Source organism: Odontesthes bonariensis, chromosome 22 (assembly GCF_027942865.1).
Source record: "Odontesthes bonariensis isolate fOdoBon6 chromosome 22, fOdoBon6.hap1, whole genome shotgun sequence".
Taxonomy (NCBI): domain Eukaryota; kingdom Metazoa; phylum Chordata; class Actinopteri; order Atheriniformes; family Atherinopsidae; genus Odontesthes; species Odontesthes bonariensis.
The window spans coordinates 753,878-766,753 of NC_134527.1; the positions used below are offsets into that span (position 1 = coordinate 753,878).

Consider the following 12,876-nt stretch of genomic DNA (forward strand, 5'->3'; position numbering starts at 1 on the left):
TGTGGGGGTTCTGTAGGTTCTGTGGGGGTTCTGTGGGAGTTCTGTAGGTTCTGTGGGGTTCTGTGGGGGTTCTGTAGGTTCTGTGGGGGTTCTGTGGGGGTTCTGTAGGTTCTGTGGGGGTTCTGTGGGGTTCTGTGGGAGTTCTGTGGGGGTTCTGTGGGGCAGTTTTACTGGAGCATTCATTTATTTAGTCTCTATTTTGCCTCTCAGCCAGCGCAGAGGACTTCATCTACACGTCTTTGGGAGAGAACATCTTCATCGAGGGGGTGAACGATGCCGAAGACTTCAAAAAGACCCGAGAGGCCTTCGTGCTGCTGGGTAACGCCTCCTGAGGAGTCCAGAGCTGCGAGGTGCAGCGCCCCCTGCTGGGTGGGAGCTCCTCCCAGGCTGCAGGGGGCGCTGCAGCTCAGTCAGACCGGTCGGTGTCCTCGGCCTGCTGACGCCTCCGTCTCTCTGCAGGTATAAAGGACGGCAGCCAGAGCAGCATCTTTAAGGTCATGGCCTCCATCCTCCATCTGGGGAACATCCAGATCTGCTCGGAGCGGGACGGCGAGTCCTGTCACATCGAGGTACGTGCGCCCGCAGCCGCCGCCGCCACGGCTCAGCGGGTTTGTTCGCCTTCTGACGGAGTTTGCGTGTTTGTGTTGCAGAGGGAGGACCTCCACCTCCAACACTTCTGCCGGCTGCTGGGCGTGGAGCTGCAGCAGATGCAGCACTGGCTCTGCCACAGGAAGCTGGTCACCGGGTCCGAGACCTACGTGAAGAACATGTCCGCCAGGCAGGCGACCAACGCCCGCGACGCGCTCGCCAAACACATCTACGCCCGCCTGTTCGACTGGATCGTGGGCAACATCAACAAGGCGCTGCAGACCTCCCTAAAGCAGCACTCCTTCATCGGCGTCCTGGACATCTACGGGTACGGCGGTGCCCCCTCCTCGCCGGCCGCGGGCGTTCCCACGGTGACGGCTGTGTGTGTGTGTGTGTGTGTGCGTTCCCATGGTGACGGCTGTGTGTGTGTCTGCAGGTTCGAGACCTTCGAGGTGAACAGCTTCGAGCAGTTCTGCATCAACTACGCCAACGAGAAGCTGCAGCAGCAGTTCAACTCTGTGAGTGTGGCGGTCTGGGCCGCCGCCGCTGTCGCCTCCATCACCTCCGTCACCTCCGTCACGCCGCCTCGGCCACACCACCGCTCACCCTCACCTGTCTCTGTGTCCTCAGCACGTCTTCAAGCTGGAGCAGGAGGAGTACATGAAGGAGCAGATCCCCTGGACCCTCATCGACTTCCACGACAACCAGCCCTGCATCGACCTGATCGAGGCCCGGCTCGGCATCCTGGACCTGCTGGACGAGGAGTGCAAAGTGAGACCGACGACCACGTGAGCGCACGGCGGCGTCTGATCCTCAGAGCTCACGCAGCCTCCTTCTGTTGGTCCGACTGTTTCAGGTTCCGAAGGGGACGGATCAGAACTGGGCCCAGAAGCTCTACAAGCAGAACTCCGGCAGCGCACACTTCCAGAAACCCCGAATGTCCAACACGTCCTTCATCATCATCCACTTCGCCGACAAGGTGAGCCGAGCCCGTGTTCTGGTCCAGCAGGTCGGGGCGGAGTCAGGGGGAGTGGGGGCGGAGTCTGGGGAGGAGTGGGGGCGGAGTCTGGGGAGGAGTGTGGGCGGAATCTGGGGAGGAGTGGGGGCGGAATCTGGGGAGGAGTGGGGGCGGAGTCTGGGGAGGAGTGGGGGCGGAGTCTGGGGAGGAGTGGGGGCGGAGTCTGGGGAGGAGTGGGGGCGGAATCTGGGGAGGAGTGGGGGCGGAGTCAGGAGGATTTGTGGAAGGAGTCAGGATGATTCGTGGGAGGAGTCGTGGGCGGAGTCTGGGCTGACGGCGCCTCCACCCCCAGCAGGTCGTCTTCCTCTGAACGCTCAGCTCGGTGTTGTCTCTGCAGGTGGAGTATCAGTGTGAGGGCTTCCTGGAGAAGAACAGAGACACCGTCTACGAGGAGCAGATCAACATCCTGAAGGCCAGCCAGGTAGGAACCAGAACCAGAACCAGAACCGGATGTTCCAGGTGGTTCTGTCGGTGTAACATGGATAAAACTCTCTGCTTCAGTTTCAGCTGGTGGCAGATCTGTTTCAGGAGAAAGACGACGCCCCACCCTCCTCCAAGCCGTCCAGAGTGAACGTCCGAGCGCTGAAGACGGTTCCCAAAGCTCCCAACAAGGAACACAGGAAGACGGTGGGACACCAGGTGAGCCGCCTGCTCCGCCGTGCCGTCCTGCTGCCGGTTCTGATCCGGTTCTGATCCGGTTCTGTGTGTTTCAGTTCCGCTCGTCTCTCCACCTCCTCATGGACACGCTGAACGCCACCACTCCGCACTACGTCCGCTGCATCAAACCCAACGACGAAAAGGAGGCCTTCTCGTGAGTCGGCTGCTTTGTGTCCTCCACGATAATCAGACCAGACCCAGGACTCTAGGGTCAGGACTCTGGATCAGGATTCTAGGGTCAGGACTCTGGATCAGGATTCTAGGGTCAGGACTCTGGATCAGGACTCTAGGGTCAGGACTCTGGATCAGGACTCTAGGGTCAGGATTCTAGGATCAGGACTCTAGGGTCAGGACTCTGGATCAGGATTCTAGGGTCAGGACTCTGGATCAGGATTCTAGGGTCAGGACTCTGGATCAGGACTCTAGGGTCAGGATTCTAGGATCAGGACTCTAGGGTCAGGACTCTGGATCAGGATTCTAGGTTCAGGACTCTGGATCAGGATTCTAGGGTCAGGACTCTGGATCAGGATTCTAGGGTCAGGACTCTGGATCAGGCTTCTAGGGTCAGGACTCTGGATCAGGACTCTAGGGTCAGGACTCTGGATCAGGCTTCTAGGGTCAGGACTCTGGATCAGGCTTCTAGGGTCAGGACTCTGGATCAGGATTCTAGGGTCAGGACTCTGGATCAGGATTCTAGGGTCAGGACTCTAGGATCAGGACTCTAGGGTCTATCATCTTTTGCTAACGTTAACAGTTAGCTAGCAGTAACACTGCAGTTAGCTACATACATACCGGCTTTAGCTTTGGCTACTACAAATTTCTGTTTCCACTTTTATTGGTTGAGTGAAATACCTTTTGTACAGTGGTAGCGATGGTTTCTAGTGTTCCATATACATCTCAAGTTAATTCCATGATATTGCGTTAGCCTTTGCTAGTACTAGAAGTCATAAAAGCTAGGCTAGGAAAGCTAGCCTTCCAAGCTAACGTTCTCTCGAGTCACAATGTTCAATCCTGCTGTCATTTTACAACTTCATGTTTCTACAGTGGCTCACAGTCGGCAAATCAAACAACTAGATACCAAATTGCGTTTTTCACATGTTTGTGCGTGCCTATCGACGATTTCGGTTGAGTATGTGGGGATTTTTTTTCGGTCGTAATTGGACATCAGAGCACAGTTTTAGTTTTAGTGGTGGGGGCATGTCCCCCCTGTCCCCCCTCCCCGTAATCTACGCCTATGGGCTCGGCCCAGGTTTGTTCTTCCTTTGAACACACGTGGACACGCCTGAGAGTGTGACATCATCCTGTGACATCATCGTGTGCCAGCTGTGTGTGTGTTGGGTCGGAGGACGTGAACACAGCTGCCGTTGTCTGTGAGGAATGTGTGACCTGCTGATGCAGATTAAATCAGCAGGTCACATGTGGTCAGTCAGTCAGACTCAGTCAGACTCGGTCAGTCGTGTTCTGTGAGCCGCGGCGTCCTGATGCCCAACAGGAAGCTGAGGTGAGGCGGCGCCGGCGCTCCTCGGGGGCTCAGAGTCCCGCCGTCATGGTTTTAACTCGTGTGTGTGTCGCCGCAGGTTTGACTCGCGGCGAGCCGTGCAGCAGCTGCGGGCCTGCGGCGTCCTGGAAACCATCAGGATCAGCGCCGCCGGGTACCCGTCCAGGTGAGTCCGCCTCCTCACAGCTGCTGATGATGAGATTTTACCAGAGATGGGGACTCGAGTCGCTGTTTTGATGACTTGACAAAAAACAAAAGACTCGAGACTCGACTCGGACTTGTAAGTTAAAGACTCTGACTTGAGACACGATGACTTGAATGACTTGAGAGTTATTCAGTTCATGTTTTCAGTTTGAATATAAAATTAATAAATGAATTTAAAAGATAACATGGATTACCCGGTAGGAGCGCAGGCTGAGAATGGCGTCATGATTGGATCCCTACCCTGTCAGTCAGCCATGCCCTCTCTACACACCTTAGTGTAGAATGTATAGATTCAGAATCCATAAAAAAAACGTAAAAACGTATTTTTACCATGTGGGAGCCAACGCATGGGCAGTAAAAACGTAGTTTTACGTGACTTGGGAGTCAATGTGTTAATAATCATTACTAAGTAAATGAGTATTTAACAACACCCCAATGCTATATAAACACAGCCACAAAAACAAAGTTAGCAGTTAGCTAACATACCTCTGACGAAGTGGTCGCTGCAGACACGAGAGTAAACAGACTCTGCTCCTCCCGACTGCAGACGTAGGTTTGAAATCCATTTTTTTCGGCGTTGTTCTGTTAGCTTTTTACATTTCTCACCTTTGTGTACGACAACCTTTGGTATTCTAAAAAAAACTTTTTTCTTTTTCACGGGTAGAACGATTGGAGCAGCCGTAAACAGTACAACACACGGGCATCTTGATTTTTTTACACAGCAGTTCTATGGGCAGACTTCACTTCCTGACATCCATCTGAATTTCGCGCGTTCGCGATGCAGCACTGTGACGTCACGAGAAACCAAGCTATTGGAGAGAATAAACTCATATCAGAGATGCATCAACATGTCAGCGGGACCGAGAGTCATTGTCTTCGGCTTTTATAATCACCATTTTGACGGCAAAAGACGAACAGCACAGTGCACGACATGCGGCATCAACATCTCGGACAGCCAGACGACTTCGAACTTTGTTCGTCATTTGAAGATACTAGTCAGAATGGTTCCGACAAATTAGCTAATATTATCCTGTTAGCCTAGTCGGTAGTCGGTAGCTTGTCTATCCTTTTAAAGGGGTATTCTCCCTGCACTATTTCCTGTCGCATTGAGAGCTCTTTCAGCGCCAGCCTCAAGTGCCCCAGTTTAAAGGGTCTTCAGCCACGGTGGGATCATCATGGGGCCACATCGTGCTCGGCTTGCAGACGGGACTCTCTTAAATCTTATATTTTGCAAGTGCAATACTTTGTAAAAAGGGACTTATTGATATACTCTGCAGACAGAGACTTGTGAAATGTAACAAAGTTTAATGTTGTATCCTGGCTGTGAGGGAATCTTTTTCTAAGAACAATAAGCTGTCTACAATAATAATAATAACAATAACAATAATCAGTTTTTTCTATGGACTGAATGCTGAAAATTTAACTGCTTAGAGCTCTGGTGTCTCAGATGATACAGATGAAACATACAGATGTTTCTGATGCTCTATACGTTCTTTCAGATGATTTTTATATGTTTTTTCTTGTTAATTGCAAGGCAACTAAAATACTAAACACTATTGGCAGAAGTGACCTTGTCATCAATAAATCATTTTATGAAGTCATTTCTGTTTTGTTTGACTCCATGATGTATTTTACTGATTTTCAGTAATTACAATGCAAATCCAAATTATTGTCATATTTTTTAAACAGGTTGGACACATTGGCCAATGATGTTTACTGAAAGTTACTAATATCTCGTCTTTTCACTTTATTAAGATCAGATTCTGCGGGTAAAATTGTAATAATAAGGTGACTTGACTTGCCCAAGAAAAAAATACTTGAGACTTTCACGTGTGACTTGGTCCCATCTCTGGATTTTACTGTCTTCATCCTGGGAAGCCTGTTACATCACTGTGTGTGTGTGTGTGTGTGTGTGTGTGTGTGTGTGTGTGTGTGTGTGTGTGTGTGTGTGTGTGTGTGTGTGTGTGTGTGTGTGTGTGTGTGTGTGTGTGCGTGTGTGCGTGTGCATGTGTGTGTGCATGTGTGCAGGTGGACGTATCCGGACTTCTTCAACAGGTATCGGGTCCTGATGAAGAAGTCCGACATGATGTCAGCAGACAAGAAGCTGGTGTGTAGAAACCTGCTGGAGACGCTGATAAAGGTGAGACACACACACCGATCGGTTCTATTGATCACTGATCAACTCGATTAAAGAAAGAGATAAATAAATGATGTCAACAATAATAAAGAGATAAATGTAGAATAATTCTCTGTTTGATTGAATGTTTGAGTTTCGGGTCGTCCTGTAGAGGCTGTGCAGGTCACATGACCCTAGCGAGTAATGTAACCTGCACATCTTCTACAGGACTCTAGAGTCTTAGAGTCCCGACCCTAGAGTCCTAGAGTCCTAGAGTCCTGACCCTAGAGTCCTAGAGTCCTGACCCTAGAGTCCTAGAGTCCCGACCCTAGAGTCCTAGAGTCCCGACCCTAGAGTCCTAGAGTCCTGACCCTAGAGTCCCAGAGTCTCGACCCTAGAGTCCTAGAGTCCTAGAGTCCTGACCCTAGAGTCCTAGAGTCCTAGAGTCCTGACCCTAGAGTCCTAGAGTCCTGACCCTAGAGTCCTAGAGTCCCGACCCTAGAGTCCTAGAGTCCCGACCCTAGAGTCCTAGAGTCCTGACCCTAGAGTCCCAGAGTCCCGACCCTAGAGTCCTAGAGTCCCGACCCTAGAGTCCTAGAGTCCCGACCCTAGAGTCCTAGAGTCCTGACCCTAGAGTCCCAGAGTCTCGACCCTAGAGTCCTAGAGTCCTAGAGTCCTGACCCTAGAGTCCTAGAGTCCTAGAGTCCTGACCCTAGAGTCCTAGAGTCCTGACCCTAGAGTCCTAGAGTCCCGACCCTAGAGTCCTAGAGTCCCGACCCTAGAGTCCTAGAGTCCTGACCCTAGAGTCCCAGAGTCCCGACCCTAGAGTCCTAGAGTCCCGACCCTAGAGTCCTAGAGTCCCGACCCTAGAGTCCTAGAGTCCTGACCCTAGAGTCCCAGAGTCTCGACCCTAGAGTCCTAGAGTCCTAGAGTCCCGACCCTAGAGTCCTAGAGTCCTGACCCTGGAGTCCTAGAGTCCCAGAGTCTCAACCCTAGAGTCCTAGAGTCCTGACCCTAGAGTCCTAGAGTCCTAGAGTCCCGACCCTAGAGTCCTAGAGTCCTAGAGTCTCGACCCTAGAGTCCTAGAGTCCCAGAGTCTCGACCCTAGAGTCCTAGAGTCCCGACCCTAGAGTCCTAGAGTCCTAGAGTCCCGACCCTAGAGTCCTAGAGTCCCGACCCTAGAGTCCTAGAGTCCTGACCCTAGAGTCCTAGAGTCCTGACCCTAGAGTCCTGACCCTAGAGTCCCGACCCTAGAGCCCTAGAGTCCTGACCCTAGAGTCCTAGAGTCCCGACCCTAGAGTCCTAGAGTACTAGAGTCCTGATCCTAGAGTCCCGACCCTAGAGTCCCGACCCTAGAGTCCCGACCCTAGAGTCCCGACCCTAGAGTCCCGACCCTAGAGTCCTAGAGTCCCGACCCTAGAGTCCCGACCCTAGAGTCCTTGAGTACTAGAGTCCCGACCCTAGAGTCCCGACCCTAGAGTCCTAGAGTACTAGAGTCCTGACCCTAGAGTCCTGACCCTAGAGTCCCTACCCTAGAGTCCTTGAGTACTAGAGTCCCAACCCTAGAGTCCCGACCCTAGAGTCCTAGAGTACTAGAGTCCTGACCCTAGAGTCCTGACCCTAGAGTCCCGACCCTAGAGTCCCGACCCTAGAGTCCTGACGGGATGTGGGGGCGGTCATAGATGAGGCTCTAACTTGGGCTGAAGGAGAGGGTGGAATGTGGCGGTTCTGTTGGTATTAAATGGATCACCTCGGCCCGTCTGACCCCCAGGAACCCGACATGTACCAGTTCGGAAAGACGAAGATCTTCTTCCGGGCCGGGCAGGTGGCATACCTGGAGAAGCTGCGGGCCGACAGGTTCCGCTCGGCCTGCATCAAGATCCAGAAGACGGTCCGAGGCTGGCTGCAGAGGCTCCGGTACCGCAAGATCCGCAAGACCGCCGTCACCCTGCAGAGATACGGCCGCGGTTACCTGGCTCGCAGGTGCGCCCCGATCACGTGATGTGTGAAGCTGTCTACGTTTCCGTGGTAACGGCAGGTGTCTCACCAGGTGTTCTCCTTCAGGTTCGCAGAGTTCCTGCGTCTGAGCCGGGCCGCCCTGGTGTGTCAGAAGCAGCGCCGCATGGTGACAGAGCGCCGCGCCTTCCTGAGGAAGAGGCGGGCCGCCGCCACCATCCAGGCCTACGCCCGGGGGATGTTCACCCGCCGGGTCTACTGGGAGGTACGCAGCGACACCACCACCATCAGCCGGTTTCACCAGCGGCGAGGGGGCGGAGCCTCTTCAGGCTGCCGCCATGGTGCCGCCATGCTGCCGCCATGCTGCCGCCATGGTGCCGCCATGGTGCCGCCATGGTGCCGCCATGGTGCCGCCATGCTGCCGTCATGCTGCCGCCATGCTGCCGCCATGCTGCCGCCATGCTGCCGAAATGCTGCCGCCATGCTGCCGCCATGCTGCCGCCATGCTGCCGCCATGCTGCCGCCATGGTGCCGTCATGGTGCCGCCATGGTGCCGTCATGCTGCCGCCATGCTGCCGAAATGGTGCCGCCATGGTGCCGCCATGGTGCCGCCATGGTGCCGTCATGCTGCCGCCATGCTGCCGCCATGCTGCCGCCATGGTGCCGCCATGGTGCCGCCATGGTGCCGCCATGGTGCCGTCATGCTGCCGCCATGCTGCCGAAATGGTGCCGCCATGGTGCCGCCATGGTGCCGCCATGGTGCCGCCATGCTGCCGCCATGCTGCCGCCATGGTGCCGCCATGGTGCCGCCATGCTGCCGCCATGCTGCCGAAATGGTGCCGCCATGGTGCCGCCATGGTGCCGCCATGGTGCCGCCATGCTGCCGCCATGCTGCCGCCATGCTGCCGCCATGCTGCCGAAATGGTGCCGCCATGGTGCCGCCATGGTGCCGCCATGGTGCCGCCATGGTGCCGCCATGGTGCCGCCATGCTGCCGAAATGGTGCTGCCATGGTGCCGCCATGGTGCCGTCATGCTGCCGACATGGTGCCGCCATGCTGCCGAAATGGTGCCGCCATGGTGCCGCCATGCTGCCGAAATGGTGCTGCCATGGTGCCGCCATGGTGCCGCCATGCTGCCGCCATGGTGCCGCCATGCTGCCGAAATGGTGCCGCCATGCTGCCGCCATGGTGCCGCCATGCTGCCGTCATGCTGCCGAAATGGTGCCGCCATGCTGCCGCCATGGTGCCGCCATGCTGCCGAAATGGTGCCGCCATGGTGCCGCCATGGTGCCGCCATGGTGCCGCCATGCTGCCGCCATGCTGCCGCCATTTTCTGTCAGAATCTGTCAGAACTTTCAGATCTGTCGGAATCTGTCCATCATTCCCAGCAGCGACTCGCTGACCCGGCAGATGGTTTCCCATCATGCTGAGGTGGGATGTCAGGTCAGATTCAGCTGGAATAGAGCTGAGAGCTGTTAGAGTTCTGCCTCTTTCATTAGATAAGAGCCTTTAAAACTCTCAGCTTTAAAGGTTTTTCACAGCTCTGTGAGATGTTGTTGTGACCCCGGAGCTGCATCACGAGTTCCTCCTCAAACCCAAATGGAATAAGCAGAACCACCTGATGGTGTGACGGACCTGTGCTGAGGACAAACTGAGCTGCAGCTCGACAGAGAGGACAAAGGTTTCATTGGAAGTGAAAGCAGAACTGAAGGAGAACACTCAGCTGCTCTCACACCATCACACGACACCAATTGTGTTTAATAGTTCCCAATAAGGCAGCTTCATTTCTCAGCTGTCCATCTAAAGCTGTTCATCTAAAGCTGCATCTGTATCTGTACATCTCTGCCCTGCAGAGGGAGAGGAAACAAAGAGATTCACCGAGTTGTTGTTTTTCCAGAGGCTGTAATGACTCTGTGTACCAGCAGGGGGCAGCAGATTCCCTGTTTTTAACCAGGTTCTTATGGAAGTTTTTCTGTGCCATCAGAGTTTGAATACGAATTTCTAATATTGAATTTTTACCACATCAAAATCAGAGTTTAAATTTGAAAAACTATCAGTGTAAAAAAAAAATCTATTTCTAAAACCAAAAATGGAAAAAAATTCAACATTAAAAATTCAGTGGAAAAAAAAAACAGACTCAACATCCGGGTAAACAGGGAGAAGCAATCAATCCCAGATCACGAGTGAGTTTACTTTATTTGCCATTTGTGTTAGTAAAATGTAGTAACAGATATTACTCAATATCTATTGAGCTGATCCAATGGAGCGTAACCTGATTGGCTGCCGTTGGATGAATTGAGAACAGGGATCGATTGCTTCTCCCTGTTTACCCGGATGTTGAGTTCTTTTCCACTGAATTTTTAGATGTTGAATTTTTTTCCACTGATTTTTGTTTTTAGAAATTGATTTTTTTTCCAGTGTTGGTTTTTCAAATTCTGATTTTGATGCTGTAAAAACTCAATATTAGAAATTCGTATTCAAACTCTGATGGCACAGAAAAACTTCCATAGGTTCTTAGTTAGTGGACCTGAACTCATGCTGGGACTCTTTGATCTGAAGCCGAAGTGTTATTCTCTTTCTGCCTCCTCTGGGCTGATGTTTGGTTTCTCTGCTGCAGTTCCTGCTGCACCACAAGGCCTCCATCATTCAGAAGAACGTGCGCGGCTGGCTGCAGAGGAAGAAGTTCAGACGAGCGCGCGCCGCCGCCATCACCATCCAGTGCGGCTTCAGGCGCGTGCGCGCCAAGCGGCAGCTGCAGCAGCTGAAGATCGAAGCTCGCTCCGCCGAGCATCTGAAGAAGCTGAACACGGGCATGGAGAACAAGATCGTCCAGCTGCAGCGGAGGGTGGACGAGCAGGTGGGGGACACGTGCACGCTCACTGACACGTGCACTGACACACGCACGCTCACTGACACGTACACGCTCACTGACACACGCACGCTCACTGACACGTGCACTGACACACGCACGCTCACTGACACGTACACGCTCACTGACACACGCACGCTCACTGACACGTGCACTGACACACGCACGCTCACTGACACGTGCACTGACACGTGCACTGACACACGCACGCTCACTGACACACGCACGCTCACTGACACGTGCACGCTCACTGACACACGCACGCTCACTGACACGTGCACTGACATGTGCACACAAACATGCACGCTCACTGACACGCACACGCTCACTGACACGTGCACGCTCACTGACACGTGCACGCTTACGCACATTAACACACACACGCACACACACATACGTGCACACACACACACGTACACACACATACGTGCACACACACACACGTGCACACATACGTGCACACACACACACATGCACACACACACGTGCACACACACACGTGCACACACACACAGACACACGTGCACACACTCACACGTGTACACACACGTGCACACACACACGTGCACACACACACAGACACACGTGCACACACACACACGTGCACACACACACACATGCACACACAGACACGTGCACACACACACACACATGCACAGACACACACACATGCACACACAGACACGTGCACACACACACACACACATGCACAGACACACACGTGCACACACACACACATGCACAGGCACACACACGTGCACACACACATGCGAACACAGACACACACACGTGCACACGCACATAAACACGTGCACACACACACACACAGACACACGTGCACACACACACATGCACACACACACACGCACACACGTGCACACACACACATGCAGACACACACACGCACACACGTGCACACACACACATGCACAGGCACACACACGTGCACACACACACACATGCGAACACAGACACACACACGTGCACACGCACATAAACACGTGCACACACACACACAGACACACGTGCACACACACACACATGCACACACAGACACACACACGTGCACACGCACATAAACACGTGCACACGTACACACACACAGACACACGTGCACACACACATAAACACGTGCACACACACACATGCACACTCCCCTCTAACCCTAGCGTGTTCTTCAGTCCAAAGACTACAAAGCTCAGATCGAGCAGCTGCTGACGGTGAGCGCGGCGGCCGGCTCTGAGGTCACCAAGCTGCACAAGGAGCTGGAGGCGGTCCGGAGTCAGCAGGGCGACGGCGGCCAGGTGGCGTCGCTGCAGCAGCAGCTGGAGAAGCTGAGGGAGGAGCTGCGGGAGGCCCACGCCCACAGGAAGAGGCAGGAGGAGGAGCACAGCAGCGAGAAGGTGGAGCTCACTCAGGTAGGACCCCACCAGGTGTTCAGCAAACATCTGGCGCTCATTCACAAACATCTGGAGCTCTAACATCTGGAGCTCACTCAGGTAGGACCCCACCAGGTGTTCAGCAAACATCTGGAGCTCATTCACAAACATCTGGAGCTCAAACATCTGGAGCTCAAACATCTGGAGCTCATTCACAAACATCTGGAGCTCAAACATCTGGAGCTCACTCAGGTAAGACCCTACCAGGTGTTCAGCAAACATCTGGAGCTCAGGTCAAACATCTGGAGCTCAAACATCTGGAGCTCAGGTCAAACATCTGGAGCTCAAACATCTGGAGCTCAGATCTGAGCTGCTGGTAGACTCACAAACATCTGGACAAACATCTGTAAACATCTGGTAGACTCACTGCAGATGTTTTCTGACCTCAGAGGGTGGAGGAGCTGCAGAAGGAGAACTCTCTGCTGAAGAGCGAGAAGGAGGAGATGAACCGCCGGATCCTGCAGCACTCCAAGAGCACCGAGGGTGAGGCCGACACCTGACTCCTCCCACACATCAGGGATCGTCCAATCA

The 12,876-nt window shown here is 53.6% G+C and overlaps 1 protein-coding gene across 3 annotated transcripts in view; it reads left to right on the forward strand.

Annotated features, from left to right (window-relative positions):
• The window catches only part of myo5b (myosin VB), a 57,143-nt gene that overhangs the window by 26,820 nt on the left and 17,447 nt on the right, over positions 1-12,876 (forward strand). For all 3 annotated transcript variants that reach the window (XM_075456309.1, XM_075456311.1, XM_075456310.1), the window contains exons 8-23: positions 211-318; positions 460-569; positions 651-916; positions 1,025-1,106; positions 1,219-1,359; positions 1,445-1,567; positions 1,944-2,027; positions 2,108-2,245; positions 2,320-2,417; positions 3,841-3,927; positions 5,994-6,105; positions 7,853-8,064; positions 8,146-8,302; positions 10,655-10,894; positions 12,088-12,319; positions 12,730-12,828. In XM_075456309.1, coding sequence (XP_075312424.1) covers positions 211-318; positions 460-569; positions 651-916; positions 1,025-1,106; positions 1,219-1,359; positions 1,445-1,567; positions 1,944-2,027; positions 2,108-2,245; positions 2,320-2,417; positions 3,841-3,927; positions 5,994-6,105; positions 7,853-8,064; positions 8,146-8,302; positions 10,655-10,894; positions 12,088-12,319; positions 12,730-12,828 — 2,289 coding nt within the window. The remainder of the gene's footprint in view (positions 1-210; positions 319-459; positions 570-650; positions 917-1,024; positions 1,107-1,218; positions 1,360-1,444; positions 1,568-1,943; positions 2,028-2,107; positions 2,246-2,319; positions 2,418-3,840; positions 3,928-5,993; positions 6,106-7,852; positions 8,065-8,145; positions 8,303-10,654; positions 10,895-12,087; positions 12,320-12,729; positions 12,829-12,876) is intronic.